This window comes from Nicotiana sylvestris, chromosome 5 (assembly GCF_000393655.2).
Source record: "Nicotiana sylvestris chromosome 5, ASM39365v2, whole genome shotgun sequence".
NCBI lineage: Eukaryota > Viridiplantae > Streptophyta > Magnoliopsida > Solanales > Solanaceae > Nicotiana > Nicotiana sylvestris.
The window spans coordinates 181,505,330-181,522,793 of record NC_091061.1 but is presented as its reverse complement, the minus strand read 5'-3'; the positions used below and the strand labels follow the sequence as shown (position 1 = coordinate 181,522,793).

Sequence of the window (17,464 nt, the reverse complement as noted above, 5' to 3'; positions counted from 1 at the left end):
TATTAGAAAAAAATATCACAATATTGTAGTTGATTTTTATAAATAGTTAAATAAATCGAAGTCTTAGACATGAGGTCATTGCACTTATCCTCCCTACAAAAATGCAATTTGCATAAAAGAAATGTTGTCGTTGGGATATTGCTGTGAAGTTTTGCTAACTAACAATGCAAATATATCGACTTGTTCTTCAATACTCTTTTTTTTTTTTTTTATAATATTAGAAGGAAAAAAAAGCAAAAAAAGAAGAAGCTAGAAATTAACATCTTGTTTGGATGGTTGTTACATATCGTTTCATAATGTATCGTATCGTATTGTATTGTATTGTACTGTATCGCTTGATGAATATAATGTTTGGATGGATTGTGTCGTTTTACCGTCGTTTCATGATATCACGTACCAGTAATATGATGAATAAACTTGCAATATTGTAAAAAAAGATTATGATACAGTATATAAAAAGGTAGGGTAAATAATAAAATAAAATTATTTAATAATAATGAAGGGTGAGATTGAGAGAAAAAGACAAGGTAACAACGCGACCACACCAAATCGGTCGTTACATAAAGTGACACATTTCATCGTTACGTAACAATGGATTTAACGATACAATACAATAAAATTTAAGTAACAATCAAAACAAACATTGTATTTAAAATAATAATACGATACAATACAATAGGTAACAACCATCCAAACAAGCCACCTACAACAAAAAACACTAGCACTCCAAACTACTCTTATTGAAACTGTACCTGTTAGGCTAAAACAGTCCAACTATATTCTTAACATGCTGTGATATTGTCCGCTTCGAATCAAACATGCACGGTTTTCCTCAAAAGGCCTCGCACCGTTAAGAGATCCCTATACCTTAAATGTAGTCTCCCAATCTTTTCAGCTACCATTACCAACGTAAGACTTTGTTCGCACACTCAATATCACCAATACAATTCCTATACTAGTAATCTAGATTTTGGGGAATGTTGATTCCATTATTATAGTAGGTAAAATTTAGTGATTATACACATAAGATTAACTTTCAACAATCTAAAATGATAACAAGAATTTTTTTTGGATTTAATCTTTCAAAGATTAAAGTAGTTGATCCACTAAGATTTTCCATATACCTATGGATTTAATAATAGTCTACTAGGTATTAAGCAAATAATAATAATAATAAAACTTCTATTGATACTACTTTACGTCTCTTTGTTTTGATTCTCCGACAATCTTGAACCCAATTAGACCTACTTCTTTTTTACTTCAAAATATATAAATAATTTTTACCTTTATCTTTTTTCCAATAAAGTAATCTTTTTTATAGCACAGTTATTTCTGTTAAGTTAGGTTTATATAAAGGTATATAGGACCATCAAACTAGCAATATCTGATTTGTTTCCTTTCCTCTTTTTTCTTTTTCTACTTTGGTCCTTTTGTTAAATAAGGGGTAATCCAGTACACTAAGTTCCCGCTATGCGCGGGATCCAAAGAAGGACCGGACCACAAGGGTTTATCGTACGCAGTTTACCTTACATTTCTGCAAGAGACTGTTTTCACCGCTCGAACTCGTGACTTCCTGATCACATGGCAGCAACTTTACCAGTTATGCTAAGGTTCCCCTCGTTCTTTTGTTAAATATCTATTAGAATTAAAGCTGCTCTTATTTTATAAAAAGAATAAGAAGAAATAAAGTCGATCAATTGGCCAACTTTGGAAGTATGAATAGAATCCAATCCAAGCATACTTATTGCATTTCTTATAAAAAGAATTAAGAAAACATAAGTTTTTTTTTAATTTTTCTTTTATATTCTGTATTTTGGTTATTGTGGGGTCTTATAGCTGATGTTTCCTCGAAGTTTCATAGTATTTGATATTTTATTTTAAGTACAAGAAAATTGTAGAAGCCAGTACTGCTAAATTATTTTTTTTCCACAAAATGCAGAGACATATATACTTGATATTTCATATAAATAGCTCAATAATGGACAAAACAACATTATTAATAGCGTTTAGATTCATGTATATATACACAAGAAGGCAGGATCAGGAGACATCCAATGGTTTTTCTCTGGAAATTTTAAAAAAGATGTGAACGTATTATCCGCTATTGTAATACTCTAAGCAAATCCTATATCAACAAAACACGGGAGATATGCATATTATATAAGGAAAGCCTTAAATACTAATATATAACACGTTTCAAAGTCATGGTGCCTAACATTAAAACGGACCATATTACTATTGGGTTGATTTTTACATTTGTCTTACAATATATGTACATGCAAATTTGTATGTAATTCGTATCGACAATCACAATATTGAAAGTATAAATAGATATGGTATAAGTAATACTTTTATAATATTTGTGTGGTTATAAAAAATGAGTGAAATAATAAGACAATAGAGCCAAACAAAGAATGGAAATGTCCCAAAATGACTAATGAGCTTTTATATGCATTATTTAATTTGTCTGTATGTTCAAAAATAATTAACTTTTATTTTCTTACTACTAATCATCACTATGATTTTAAGTGGATTTGGAAACTACAATGCCCCAATAAAATTAAATTCTTCTTCCGGTAATGTCTTCACAACAGAATTCCTTGTCGACCTGTCGACAATATTTACATCACATTGGCATTAATATAGATAGCCAATGCCCCATGTGCTATAACGAAGAATCCATCAACCACATCTTCATAAAATGCCCCATTATAACTTTCAATCTACATATATCAACTGGCATCAACTCTTCCCTTTCGGGGAATTTGGATTAACAGGAACAACAACCGGGATAACACAACCCTCACTCCAAACCTCCAAAGACTAATAAATCAATCTTTAGAATTCCACTTCATGAACTCAAGCATGGAAACAATTCAAAGCTCCAAAATAATCCATATTAAATGGCACCCTCCCCAAATTGGTTGGATTAAGCTTAATATCGATGGGGCCTTTGATAAGGAAAAAAAGTGGTATATGTGGTATCTTCCGTGACAATAAAGGTAAATGGATAATAGGATTTCAGAGGTTTTGTCATAGTCTATTCCCTCTTCACACTGAATTGTAGGCTCTATATGAAGGACTACAAATAGGGCACTAATTCAACCTATTTTCCTTGGAAGTAGAAACTGACTCAACTGACGTAATCAACGCAATCAACAATGGCCACAACACTTTATCTATTTTAATACACTCTTGCAGGTTGTTAATGCACCAAGAGAAGCGTCTACTACTACGACATAACTTTAGAGAAGGAAATGCAATTGCAGATGCACTAGCTAAGGAAGCAAAAAAACAAGAAAACAAATATATGCCGGAGGAATTAAAAGTGTTTGCAGCACCGCCGTTTTGCGTACAACACATGGTGAACATGGACATGAGCGGGACTAGTAAACATTCAAAGCAACTTCCTATTTCAGTTTGTAGTATGCTAAAATCTCTAGGCAACCAAAACATCCCTAGTATATATATATATATATATATAAAATCTCCTGTCGCTTTTTTTTTTTTAGCCGAGGGTCTCCTGGAAACAGCCTCTCTATCCTTCGGGGTAGGGGTAAAGTCTGCGTACATATTACCCTCCCCGACTCCACTTGTGGGATTATACTGAGTCGTCGTCGTCGTTGTTGTTGTATATAATCCTATTACTACTCAAAAAAAAAAAAAAAACTTCAATACGCCAATTCCAATTTTAGTTTTTTTTTTTTTTTTTTGCTTGCAATAAGTCAACATTAGAAAGCTGTGATGAGAAAAATTCCAAATTAATTATATCGTCATATTGAACTAAGATTAAATATGAAATCATATCAAGTAGGGTTATCTTTTCTATTTTTCTTGAACTGTTGACAGCCTTGCGAAAAAAGGACCTCTCGACTAGATCATTATTATTTTAACATTATACTTGAAAATGTATTACAAATCACTTTCTTTGTATAATAATCTATTTTTATTTTGGGCTCTCAATTAATTTGGTCCATTTTAAGTCAGCGAGAAAAGACGTAATTCATTATCTTTTACGTATTAAAATATTTTTCTTCGCTTTTTATAAAAAAATGTCAAGTATATATTATTTATTCCGCTTCCTCTATACGTTGAATTTCAAAATAAAAACAAAAGACGAGTCTAATCAAGATTTATTCTTCAGGAAATTATTCTAGCCAAACATGGAAATATTATTTTCCAGTGTCGGTATGTGAGTCTGAAAAATTACGCAAGGCTAATATACCACTTATTCTAAATGGAAAAAGGGCCAAATTTGGCCCTCTGTTATGTGAAAGAGACGATTGTACCCCCAACATTACATAAATGCTAAAATTGTTCCTTTTCGCATAGTAGAGGTTCAAATAGTACGGGCTAGTCAGTTTTCGGACTGGTCATTCAAAAATAGCTAGCGTTTGCAAAGTCATTAAAAAATAGCCACTATTTTGCTGCAATAGGGACCGGTCCAACATAATATACTGGAGATCGGTGCACCTGTATATGAACTTTCAGCATATTATGCTGGAACTCCAACACACGAAAAGTTCCAGCATAATATACTGGAGATTGGAGCACCTGTGTATAAACTTCCAGTATATTATACTGGACCGCTATATTATACTAGAACTCCAGTATACTATGCTGGAGTTTCAGTATATTATGCTGGAGTTCCAGTATAATTATGCTGGAACTCCATTATTCCAGTATATTATGCTGGAGTATTTTTCGAATTTTGAATAGTGTTTTCGTTCAAATTTATCTTTACATGAAAAATGGCTAAATTACTTTTGAAACTATGGCTATTTTTGAATGATCACTTGTAAATTTGACTATTTTTGAATTTCTCCCATAGTAGAGGGACAAATTTGGCCTTTTCCCATTCGGAATTCAATCAGAGTCTACCATTGTTCTTTTAGCCGTTTGTAACGCCCGTATTTAAAATATAGAAGAGTTACCCTAAATAGCCGATTATAATGTATAAAATAGTGTATAATTAATGTATAATTTATGTATACCGGCTGAAAAATTAAACAATGAATTTGACATGTTATTTTGTGAAGATCCCTAAAATATATTTAAGTTTTAAAAATTATTTAAAGTGTAGCTAGTTTGGCAACTTTTGATGTTGTTACTTCTTTGGACTTTCAGATTGAGATCTTTACACAAATAGTCGTACGTATTCATTATTTTTTTAGCCATATACATAGTTTATATATTGATTTTATAAAATTATATACATATCATACAATTAATTATGTATATATTATACCTCTATTGACTATTTTTAGTTTAAGTAGTTGAATGAACGACTATTTGGGTTTATTCTACATTTGAGGTTGGACTCTGCCTAACTTTAACTTGACATTCGAATGTCCAAAGGGCTGAAGTCTGAAGCCCAACTTCAGACACATTGGGACCTCATGTCCTCATCATTGGGCTGGACTTCCAACTCAAAGTTGAACCCTTCGAGCCCATTTGCAGTTGCTTTGGCCCAAACAATTGCAAAAATATAACACTTTTTGGTTCGGTCTTTAACTTTTGACCACCGCTTACCCCATAACCAGAATTTCAAGGTATATAGTTAAAAGTGTTGTCCATTGGGCAAGCAACAAGCAACACTTGTTACTATTGAAGTTCGTCCTATAGGGGAAGCGGGGACAAAATTCAAGACCGTCTACTTTAAAGGCTATTTGTGTACCTCACCCGCTTTGGCCATTGGAGGCCATGTAACATATGTTCGGGATCATCTACCTTGTGGGGACGTTTGGTTAGAAAAAGTATCCCGGGATTGTTATCCCACCTTTCAATAGTAATAAAAAATATTCTACTATCCCGAGATAGTTATACCGCGATTTCATCCCAATCAAACATAGGATAAACTCATCATAAATTTAATCATGGGATCAATTATTCTTTATCCCTCGTACCAAACGGGCCCTTAGCTTTAAAATTGATTTTCTTACAAACTAAAACCTAAGTAATTATGGACTAATATTTTGTCATTCGGTTTCAAGAGATGGGCTAATTGAGATTGAATTATGTATAATGAAGTTTAATTTGTATGTAGCGATAAATGACTTATAATTTTAATTAAAACTAATTCTTCTTTAACATACAAAAAATGTGATAAAAAGGTGCTTAGATCCTACCAAAAAGGACAAGTAGGTGAAAGAAAAACAATAAACCAATGAAAATTTGCATAAAATAAAGAATTAATTAAATTAAAGGCTTAAAATGGAAATGATTTCAAGAAGATGGGATTTTAGGACAAATGGAAAGAGTTTATTTAAATTTTGAAAGGTTTAGGTCACCCTTTTATTTGGATGATTTTGAGGGGTTGGGTTTGGTTTGACCTAGCTGTGTGGCTATTATCATGCACCTAACCCAACTGGTTCTGTTTTATCCCAAATAAATTAAATATTCAAAATGCAAAAGAGTACAAATAAGTTGTTAATATAATGAAGTGGTTTAGCCTAAAGGCTAAAAGTTCATAACCAATGAGCTTTAGTGTTTTTACTTTGTGACTTTTGTCTTTGTTTAGTAAAGAATGAAAGTGGTTAAGATTTCCAATAATTAGCCATGTGATTATTTTTGACTTTATCTAAACTCAAAGATGGAGTCAAGATTTACGTGTTACATATATGCAAAATTATATATAAGTCACGGTTTATTTTTGTGTGACCTATACTTTACGGGTTCAAGCCATGCAAGTAGTAATTGATGCTTATATTAGAGTAGGTTGTCTATATTACACCCAAAGGCGGATTCAGGGTGCTCACCTAAACCCCCTTTCGCCGAAAAATTATATTTTGAATCCATTTGACATAGCTTGAAAGCATACTTTAGTGGTCAAGGGGTTCGAAATTTGAGATCATTAGTTCAATTCCTACTAGCCACAATCTTTTTCAATTTTTTAACTTTTTCTTTGATTGAACCCCTTCGCTGAAATCCTGCTTCCGCCACTGATTACACCCCTTAAGATGCGATCCTTCCCCAAACCTTTCGTGAATACGAAATAATTTATGCACCAAAATCCTTTTTATATATACAAAATTATACTCTAAAAACTGAATTGGACTGTTATGTTTTATAGGTGAAAAACTGAAAATTTCACCCTACCAAGCAAGGTATCTAAAGAGCTAAGAAGTTAGAATTTTAATCCAAGTGACATTTTCTAATTCATAGTTTTACTACATCTTATCTAACTAGATATCCATGACACAAAAATAAAAAAGTATTTTTTTTTGTGGCAAGTTGATACCTATAAATAGTTATCGACTGACCGTTATGCTCATTACTAAACTTACAAAATATACCAAGAATTAACTAGTCCAAGTATGGAAAATTATGGATAGAGTAGAAAGAAGAAGTCATTAAAAACTTTTTGTACTCATATACAAATTTATTCTTCTTGAAAAGATTCTTTCATTTGTTTAAATCTTTGTTTCCCTTTTCATCACCTTAATACAATATCAAGTTTAGGACAATTGCAGTTGAATGTTAGACATGTGCAGGTATGAAAAAAGGAATTAGTTGTTGAAAACAAACTTAATTAGTAAACAACACTTTGACAGGTGCCCTAAAAAGACCCCCCCCCCCCAAACCCCCTCCCCCCCCAAAAAAAAACCAGGGGCGGAGCTAGAAGCCTGCGTATGAATTTGATCGAACCCAATAGCTTTTGCTCAAATAATATATTTGTCTTAAGAAATTTATTAAATATATACAAATACTAAATTTAGAACCCATAAAGTTGTTGTCGGTTAAAATTCAGAACCCATAAAGTTGAAATTCTGACTCCGCCTCTGTACCCAACCCCAAATAAGTACAAATATTAAAGAAATCTTCCAAGCCAAACTATCTAACTAATCTTAACCCCACTACCCTTTATATATTAGCCCCTCCATTCCTTCTCATTCCATCATAAACTTTTTCTCCAAACACCAAAATAACAACAACAACATAGTGTTCTAGAATCCTTAGTTTCTTGAAAATGTTAAGAGTTTTCTTGATTTCATGTATTCTGTTTTCTCTGTTTGTGTCATCCACATATGCTCAATCATGCACAAAGTACAACTTTACAAGCAACCAAATCTTCACTTCATGCAGTGATTTACCTTACTTGAACTCATTCCTTCACTGGAATTATGATCCTTCTTCAAAAACTGCGAAAATCGCCTTTCGACACACTAAAATTGCCTCCTCAAGATGGGTAGCATGGGCTATAAATCCAACAGCTCAAGGCATGGTTGGTTCACAAGCATTAGTTGCATATCAAAAATCAGATGGAAAAATGAGAGTTTACACATCTCCTGTCACAAGTTATCAAACACAGTTACAAGAAGGGAATCTGAGTTTTCCTGTCTCTGATTTATCAGCTACATATTCGAATAACGAAATCGCGATTTTTGCTACATTAAAACTTGATAAGTTTAACTCTACAATTGTGAACCAAGTATGGCAAGAAGGTCCAGTTTCAGGAGATTCTCCTGCAATGCATGATACTTCTGGTGTTAATGTTCAATCTGCTGGAGCTCTTAGCCTTCTTTCTGGACAATCTAAAACTACTACTACTGGAGCTGCAAGCTCACAATTTAACAAGAAAAATGTAAGTCATTTGATTTATTTAGTTTCACATATAGTTACTGAACTTTACGTGCTATATCAGTGAAGCCGAACAACTATTTTATCACATTAAGGTAGAAGAAGGGGAGTCTCGGCGTAACTGGTAAAGTTGCTGCCATGTAACCAGGAGGTCATGGGTTCAAGCCATGGAAACAGCCTCTTGCAGAAATGCAGGGTAAGGCTGCATACAATAGACCCTTGTAGTCCAATTCTTCCTCGAACCTTGCGCATAGCGGGAGCTTAGTGCACCGGGTTGCCCTTTTTTTTCTTCCTTAGAATAGTAAAGTCAGAAAACTGTTTTTGTTACTAAACTTTACCACTTTAACATTAAAGTCACACATTGATGGATAGGTTTATCGATGACTTTACATTTATAGTAGAAAAAGTTTAGTTATTTTAATGCGACAAGAAATAGTTATGTGACTTTACCAGTTCTATATTGTGTCTGCTTCTTTTACTTTTACCTTGAGCCGGGAGGTCTATCCGAAACAACCTCTCTACCTTCACAAGGTAGGGGTAAGGTCTACGTACACCTCTACCCCCAGACCCTACTTTGTGGGATTACACTGAATTTGTTGTCGTTGAAACTGATTGCATTTTTTCTTTGAAAAGTACTAGTAATAAGTTTTGACTTGAAATTCTGATTTTCTTAATGGATTTTGTCAGCTTCATGGACTGCTAAATGCAGTGAGTTGGGGGATCATGATGCCTATAGGAATTTTATTTGCAAGGTATTTAAAGGTGTTTTCAGATCCTGCATGGTTTTACCTACACTCAATTTGGCAAATCACAGCTTATGTTATTGGTGTTGCTGGTTGGGCTACTGGTCTTCAACTGGGGAGTGAGTCCCCTGGTATTAAATTTACTGTCCACAGAACCATTGGGATTGTCCTGTTTTCCCTTGCTACCCTTCAGGTAATCTAGTCATTCTCTATTGCACATTGTTACTTCAAGATTTTGGCTATCAACATTGATTTGTTAATGCCAAAAAGTGATTGTTTTCGGAAACAGCCTCTCTACCTTCATATGATAGGGGTAAGGTTTGCGTACACAGTACCCTCCCCAGACCCTACTTGTGAGATTTCACTGGCTTTGTTGTTGTTGATCAAAAGTAGCCCTCTACTATACGAAATATCTTAATAGCCTTTTGTTATACGTTGGCTATTCATACCCTTGTTGTTAGTAAATCGTCTTATTTTTATCCTTGACTTTAATGGTGTTTTAACCTGAAATATGTAACGGAGGGTAATATAAAATCATATTAAAAGTAGAGGGGGTAAAATTGGACCTTTTCTTGTTTGACACGTGGAATTCATCCGGTCCACGTTGGAGCTCCATTAAAGTCAAGGGCAAGTTAGTTAACGGCAAGGGTATGAATGTCTCCAAAGTTTAAGAGAGAATATTTTTTTTAAATAATTCATATATTAGAGAGGTAATTTTGTAGTTCCTTTTTTCTATGTTGCTCGGACACTCCGAAATACTGCCGGCAAGTACGGCAGCATCTTGGAGAGTCCGCGCAGCATAGCTTTTTCCTATTAAATATTTGAATCATAACATTCTAAGCAAGAAATGAAATTGAAAAGTTCGTTTACAATCATCTAAATTTTTAATTTAACTACAATGTGAATATGCCTTTTGATTACAGGCTTCTGCTATGCTGCTAAGGCCAAAAAGGGATCACAAACACAGGATCTACTGGAACATTTACCACAGATCAGTTGGATACTCAATTGTTGTCCTTGGAATCTTCAACATATTCAAAGGTTTGAACATATTGAATCCTGAGAACAAATGGAGAATAGCTTATATTGAAACATTAATTGGTTTAGGAATCATTGCTGCATTCTTGGAAGTTATTACATGGTGTGTGGTTATAAAGAGAAATAAATCTGTTACTACTGTTGAGAAGAATACACAAGGACAAGGTTTATATGAAACAAATGGCTATAATAATGGCTATGGAAATGGAACTACTAGGATACATTACAGAGTTTAGACATTGAAATATTCTTCTGTACTGGAGATAGTTTGATTTGTCTACTTATGTAGTTCAATCTTGGATATGATGCCAGAGGAATATTTAGATATAGAGCATCATGGGATGGTTTTCTTTTTCTTTTTTCCCTTTTTTTTGTCGGTTCAGGTTTTATTTTCTTGAATTTCAACTTCTCTACCTTCTCAAGGTAGGGGTAAGGTCTATGTACACACTACCCTCCTCATACCCTACTCGACCCTACTCGTAGAATTACATTAGGTGTTTGTTGTTGTTTTTTTGGTTCGGATTTTATTTTCTTGAATTTCTTGTTGATATTACATATGTACTTTACTCCTTATGCAATATAAATCAGGGTGTTCTTTTTTCTCTTTATATGTTTCAGTCTCTAATTCTCTTCATCCTCTACCTTTCCGGCAACTACCTCTCCAGGCAGGGGTAAGGTCTGCGTACATACTATCCTCCCCACACTACTCTTCCCAAACCCCACTTATGGAATTATACTCGGTATGTTGTTGTTGTTGTAGTCTCTCATACTCTTATTCAGCTGAACTTCACATTATTGGCTACAAGGATAAAGAGATATATACTAGTAGTCTTTAACATTAGCACAGCAAATTACTATAATATTAAGTCAAAAAATCAGATATAGTGCAAACCATTAGTGTGGAGGTCCAGAGTCGAGGATTAGGGTAGTAGGGTAGGTGGTAGATTGTTCATATCAGTAGGATTAGTACGCACTCTCGCATTCTGTTGGTAGTAGGTTTCTATGACTACCCGTCATTTTCTTCCATTTTGATCATCTTATTATCGCGTTGTTTCTATGCTGCTTTTACATGGCTTTTTGGTGTTGTCCCTCATTGTCCATCTTTTAATTAATGTGATGCTTATATTTTCCTGAGCCGAGGGTCTATTGGAAACAACCTCTCTACCTTCACCAGGTAAGGGTAAGGTCTGTGTACACACTACCCTCCCAGACCCCACGATGTGAGATAATACTACTGCATATGTTGTTGTTAGTGCAAACCAGTAGTGGGAGTAGAAGAACAACATTTATCTTTTCAAACTACTACACAAAAGTATTACCAATTCTAAAAGTAGAACAGCCACTAAAATAATTCGTCATATTCTATCAGTATAAAGCTACTCCACAAAAAGTTAATAATAATAATTTCTCCAAGGACAGTGTTTGACAATGATAAGATTGAAGAGAAGTTATATCAATGAAGTCTTTTTCTATCAAACAAACTGATGTCTTTGGCAGAAATAGGCCTTGTAGGAAGCTTCTTATACTATAGAACAAAATCTATCCCATTACATAATATATCATTGAAGTCACCTTCCATCAAACAAACTAATGTCGATGACGAAAATTGGTCTTTCAGGAAGTTTCTTACACTAAAGAACCAAATCTATAACATTATATGGTCTCTGTTTATTAAAAAGGATAGTACAGCTGACTTGCCTGGTTAATTAAAACCAGCAATAAATGGCAAGAAGTGAATGTTTCTTGGCTAAATAATGATTGAATCCTGAAGATAGAGTCAGGACATGATTAGAGCTATATCCCGTTTAATATGAAATTAAAACTGCTTCTGACGGTAGCTTCTTCTCATTCCGATTCATTCAAGGCCTTGATAAATGCGTCCTTGAGATGACCGTTTGTAGCAGCTACCCGTCGAGCTGTGAGGTCAAATTCTGAACCAGATCTGATGAAGAAAAACTACTATACATCAGAGATATCGAACTGTCGTTTGATTATTAAAACAATCAATCATTCAATTTTGCGTTGATCTTAAAACTGTTGGGGGTTGGATATATGAATTTGCTACATCTTTTCCGCTCCATACAGGTGTATACTTAAATATATTATTGAATAATCTGATCTCTATTTCTCTCAGAAATACTGAACTCTACTTTTCTCTCTATGTGAACATGGAAACTTCATCTTATTCTATTTCATTATTAGGAAATTTCATGAGGAATAAAGAGTGTTACTCACGGATCAAACACGAAACCTCCAGCTTCTTTCACTATCACAGCACCACCTGCCACATCCCTGTATGTAGAAGCAAATTGTCACCAATATGTCACATGTTTTTTTAACTTTTTGTTACCACATCCCTATATAAGCAAATTCTCGTGTGCTGCCTTGGACTTATTTGTCTAAATATACTATCTTGCTATTACTTGTTATCGGTACTATCTTGCTATTCTTTGTTGTTATCTCTGATTTAGTTTTCTAACTATTTGTCTTGCTATCACTTGCTATGAGGGCTTCCTTCACCTTCTTTAGCCGAGGGTCATTATAGTCTCCCGGGTAAGGCTACATACATCCTACCCTCCCCAGACCCCACTTGGTGGGATTATACTGGGTAGTAGTTATTGTTACCAATATGTCACATGTTAGCAGATTAAAAAGAAATTACAAGCCTTACCAAGGGCCTCCAAATTCAAGTTCGTAGAAGAGATCAAGCCTTCCACATGCCACTCCACACAGATTTAATGCACAAGAACCGCACATCCGGAGGGACCTGACCTGTAATATAAAGATCCACCCGATTTTTTTTAGTCTACACATATTTTTAACTAAAAGCGTGGATGTCTTGGAAGGTGTTAGTGACCTTGAAAAGCAAGCTATTGATTCTCCCTGTAGTAGCATCTAGAGTTAACTTATCCCGCTTCGTTCCAGCCTGCTCCAGTAAAATAAATGTCAGTAACTTTTCCTAGTATACCAAAGAGGTAAAAAGTGAACCAGCACACCGATAGGCATAGATCCAGCCAGGTCTATAATAGATTCTCCAAATAAATGTGACGGGAAAAGAAATCTTGTAAACTTCATCATAACATAACCATAATGATCAATAACAACTACTGCCATCTAACAGCATACAAGTAAGACTATCAATATAATAGGAGGTTGCTAGAGATTTGCAGGAATTTTTTATATCTTGGCTAAGAATAAGCGTGTTCCTAGAATTGGACAAGCAACAGAAACTGGTTTCCGTATTCACTTAATTGACCAGTTTATCCTATTCACATCTTTGTAGAACTCAGGACGGGCAGTCTTGCTTGAAGTAAAATAATCGAAGGTATTCTTAAAGAATGACCAGCCTACAATCAAAAAGAGGATGCATGCTTCACCAATTATATGCCACGTCCGAGTTCATACAAACCAACATGGATGTTCAATTAATTGTAGTTGGAAAATATTCTGAAAACAATTAACTAAATTTCATGTTCTTATTAACAATGGTTACAGCAAAACAGATCTGAAGTTGTCTTTATGTGTCATGCTTCATTAAACATGCTATTATAAAGCAAAAACAATAATGAAGGTCAAGTACCTCTGTAGCAAGAAGAGCCTTCACAAGTTCAGACTGTGAAGATACTGCGGGTATTAAATCAATGCAGAAGACTTGTCAGTGATCGATAGGTTGTAGATACGATGTTTTAAAAGCTGCACCAAATCAATATGCAACAATACCTTTGATAGGCTTCCCATTGAGAAAAGCACCTTTCTCATGGATTGCAGTGAAAAGCTGCATGTCAAAAGTAAAAATCCTCTTACTAACTTGGATCATCAGTTCACCAAGAAACAATGTTAAATAAAACGACCAACAGCTCCCAAATTGATCACAAGTCAGGAGTCAGGACAGCTACAACAAGTTGATTACTATTATGAATTGGGAAATTATTCATGTGTAAGGATGCTCTCTGTTTTTTTGCTCCATTTCTCTTTCTGTTGTCGATTGGTGGTGAGGGTTTATCTCATAATTTATGTAACAAATAATTAGGCTGCAAAACTCATGCGATGTGCGAGTCATGCTTCCTTACCTACTTGAAGGAAGTTGTCCCAAATTACCTACTTTTTCTCTGAATTAATACAAATAAAGTGAAGAATAGAATAAAGTGGAAGTAAAAGATCCATATAAGGAAACCAACTAGTTGTGAATAAAGGTTAGTTGCTGTTACAATTACTATTAGGACATGTGTCTCTTTGGAAAGTTTATTCTGGTTAGAGACTTGTATAGTTATGTAGGGGTAAGCATGGAATTTAGAGAACCTTTACTTTATAAAGAATCTCATATTTGCTCACAAAAATATATTGTTTCGTACTGGAATGAATTGAACCTAAGGATAAGGAAATGAATATAGAGGATTCATACAAACGAACTCAACTAATTTAGAATTGAAGCATAGTTGACAGAGATATCTCACCTCATCAATAATTGGGTTATAAACAACACCAACTGTTGGAATCTTTCCAATTGTGAGACCGATCGATACACAGACAAACGGAAACCTAAAATTAATCAAGTTTCACAAATCAGCTTGAGCGGCTTCATGAATCATAAAACAAGTTCAATCTAAGTATGGAGAAATTTATGATTACCCATGCACAAAATTAGTCGTTCCGTCGAGTGGATCAACTATCCAAGTTGGTTCATCAGTCAGCTCAAAATTGCCACAAGCAGCAGTTGTTTCTTCGCCAATGAACTAAAGTGAAGAGATATTGCAGCAAAGAGCCGGAAATAGATGAGTAAAATCGTTTCACAATACAGCTAATAAAGTGATGGAACTAAGAATACAAGATGAAAGCTAACCTTATGGCTTGGGAACTGTTGCTTGAGATGATTAAAAATGAGATCTTCACATGCCTTATCAGTCTCGGTGACTAAATCCACCTGCATTGGATGAATTACAAAAATTTAAGCGTACAAAAGACCCATAGAATCAAACAAGAAACTGAAAAGACCAAGATTTACATGTTTTTTCTTCCCAAAAGCAAAAAGATTATTTACTATATGCAATAAAAATTCATTCTTAACTAAGTCCTATGCGCACGTCTCACACTACATGTATTTCAAACACTCTAAAACATTGTTTACCTACTACAGTCCTCCATTGTGCTTCCTATGCAATATAAGCCAAAACTAAGAAGAACAATAAACCTTCTTTCACCCTTCTCCTTTTCTCGAACAACTCGAACTGTGCCACCAAATTAGTTCAAAAGGCATTTCCTTCAGTTTAAGTATAAATTTTTTGACTATTATAAGAAGCATAAGTAGTTTCCTAGTGGATAATGGACCATATATGCTCAAACTCAAGCCACAAACATGGTTCATTCTCTTAGTAGTATCTCAATATCCAAAATTAACCTTCATAGAAGCAAGAAACGGACTAGCACATTAAGCAATTATAGACCTTTAGTCCAAAAATGAAAGTAAACTACTTATGAGGTCTCTTGTTCGAGCCCGGGAATGGAGTCCTCTTTAATAGGAGGCTAAAACCCTCCATAATGCGCTTAATGGGCTTTCTACAGCATGAATCTAAATTAGTCGGGACATGATTTTCAGACACCAAATGATTAAACAAAAAAAGAGAAGCTCCTCAATCCAAAAAGACAACAAATTTACAAAAAAAACACTAACAAAAGAAGGGCAGCCCGGTGCACAAAGCTCCCGCTATGCTCGGGGTCCAGGGAAGGGCCGGACAACAAGGGTCTATTATATGCAGCCTTACCCTACATTTCTGCAAGAGGCTGTTTCCACGGCTTGAACTCGTGACCTCCAGGTCACATGGAGGAAACTTTAACCGTTACGCCAACGCGCCCCTTCAAGAAAACCACTAACAAGAAAAAGCCAAAACAGAAATGCTTAGCTAAAAACAACTAAATAAAGCACTAACCACTCCTTTGTGCTCCACATTCTTAGTCTCATGGAATCCTTGGCGAATTACCTTCAAAACCCAGAAATGCAAAAAAACAAAGAAACCAAGACCAAATTAAAGCCAAAAATTGAATCTTTATAATGTAGCTAAAATTGATCAGACAAGAAACCAATAAAATAACAACTGCAAAAAAAAAGGAAAAAAAATCAATTGGGTCGAATTTAAAACAAAGAAATCAAGACCAAATTAAAGCTAAAAATCGAATCTTTATAATGTAACTAAATTGATCAAACAAAAAACCAATAAAGTAACAGCAAAAAAAAGAAGAAGAAGCAATTGGGTCAAATTAGATTTACATCTCCAGCTTTCTTAGCTGCTTCAACTGCAACATCAAGAAACTGTTCAAGTGAACCTGAAATTCAAAACAACGGCATTTCAGAAATAATTCGCATACAAATACTTATACAAGTATATGGGTAAAATTTTTAGAATTAGAGATGAAAGGGTCTATACCATCTTGAGCCATCTTTGAAATATTTGATTAATTGAGTGATGGGAAGAGAAGTGAGAATATGATGTGAATATATATAGTAGATTATAGATTTTTCACGTAGGCACATGAAAGAACATTATAGACAATTTTGTTGGACCTGAAATACCCCTATATTTACTCATATTCACATGCATAATTCAAATATAACAACCAACAGTGGCGGAACAAGAATTTTCATTAAGGGGTTTCAAAATATATAAAAGTAAATATGTGAGAAAATTAAGGGGAGTCAATATATAATATATATATACATATAAAAAAACTTTACCTACCTACATAGTGTATTTTTCCCGTGACACCCCTTCTTATAAGGTGGCTCTGCCACTAACAACTACCCAATAAGTACAAGTGGGGTCTGGGGAGGGTAGAATGTGCACAGACATTACCCCCACCCGGAGAGTAGAAAGGCTATTTCCGAAAGACCCTCAGCTCAAGAAAACGAAAAGAGACAAGAGAGACAATAGGTTTTAGCAAATGAATCGCTGTGAAAAAATTGTATTGGCGCTAAACTTATCTATTTTAGTGCTGGATTTGGATCTATTTACAGATAGGGATACAGTCAGAACTTCTATAACAACATCGGTATATAACAATCATTCACTATAAAAATTAAGTTTTTATGGAACCAACGATACTTCCACCTC

At 34.4% G+C, this 17,464-nt stretch overlaps 2 protein-coding genes across 2 annotated transcripts; one reads left to right on the top strand and one right to left on the bottom strand.

Annotated features, from left to right (window-relative positions):
• Positions 1-7,969: 7,969 nt before the first annotated feature.
• On the top strand, positions 7,970-10,969 carry LOC104225423 (cytochrome b561 and DOMON domain-containing protein At5g47530-like). Its single transcript, XM_009777205.2, has 3 exons — positions 7,970-8,584; positions 9,268-9,516; positions 10,247-10,969. The coding sequence occupies exons 1-3, from the start codon at positions 7,970-7,972 to the stop codon at positions 10,595-10,597; spliced, it is 1,215 nt and encodes a 404-aa protein (XP_009775507.1). The 3' UTR covers positions 10,598-10,969.
• Positions 10,970-11,850: 881 nt separating this feature from the next.
• Positions 11,851-16,868, bottom strand: LOC104225424 (inositol monophosphatase 3). The gene is made up of 12 exons (XM_009777206.2): positions 16,781-16,868; positions 16,624-16,679; positions 16,286-16,336; positions 15,202-15,282; positions 14,991-15,094; positions 14,816-14,900; positions 14,082-14,136; positions 13,942-13,985; positions 13,219-13,287; positions 13,033-13,133; positions 12,597-12,653; positions 11,851-12,303 (listed from the first exon to the last, which is right to left on the bottom strand). The coding sequence occupies exons 1-12, from the start codon at positions 16,791-16,793 to the stop codon at positions 12,207-12,209; spliced, it is 813 nt and encodes a 270-aa protein (XP_009775508.1). The 5' UTR covers positions 16,794-16,868; the 3' UTR covers positions 11,851-12,206.
• Between the last annotated feature and the right edge of the window lie 596 nt (positions 16,869-17,464).

Bases quoted from the DNA above. Each gene is read 5' to 3' on its own strand.
- LOC104225423 (XM_009777205.2), top strand. From the start codon at position 7,970: ATGTTAAGAGTTTTCTTGATTTCATGTATTCTGTTTTCTCTGTTTGTG. The intron at 8,585-9,267 runs GTAAGTCATTTG...GGATTTTGTCAG, and splicing joins CACAATTTAACAAGAAAAAT to CTTCATGGACTGCTAAATGC. The intron at 9,517-10,246 runs GTAATCTAGTCA...TTTTGATTACAG, and splicing joins TTTCCCTTGCTACCCTTCAG to GCTTCTGCTATGCTGCTAAG.
- LOC104225424 (XM_009777206.2), bottom strand. The intron at 13,134-13,218 runs GTCACTAACACC...TTTATATTACAG, and splicing joins TCAATAGCTTGCTTTTCAAG to GTCAGGTCCCTCCGGATGTG. The intron at 12,304-12,596 runs GTGAGTAACACT...TTTCTTCATCAG, and splicing joins GGAGGTTTCGTGTTTGATCC to ATCTGGTTCAGAATTTGACC.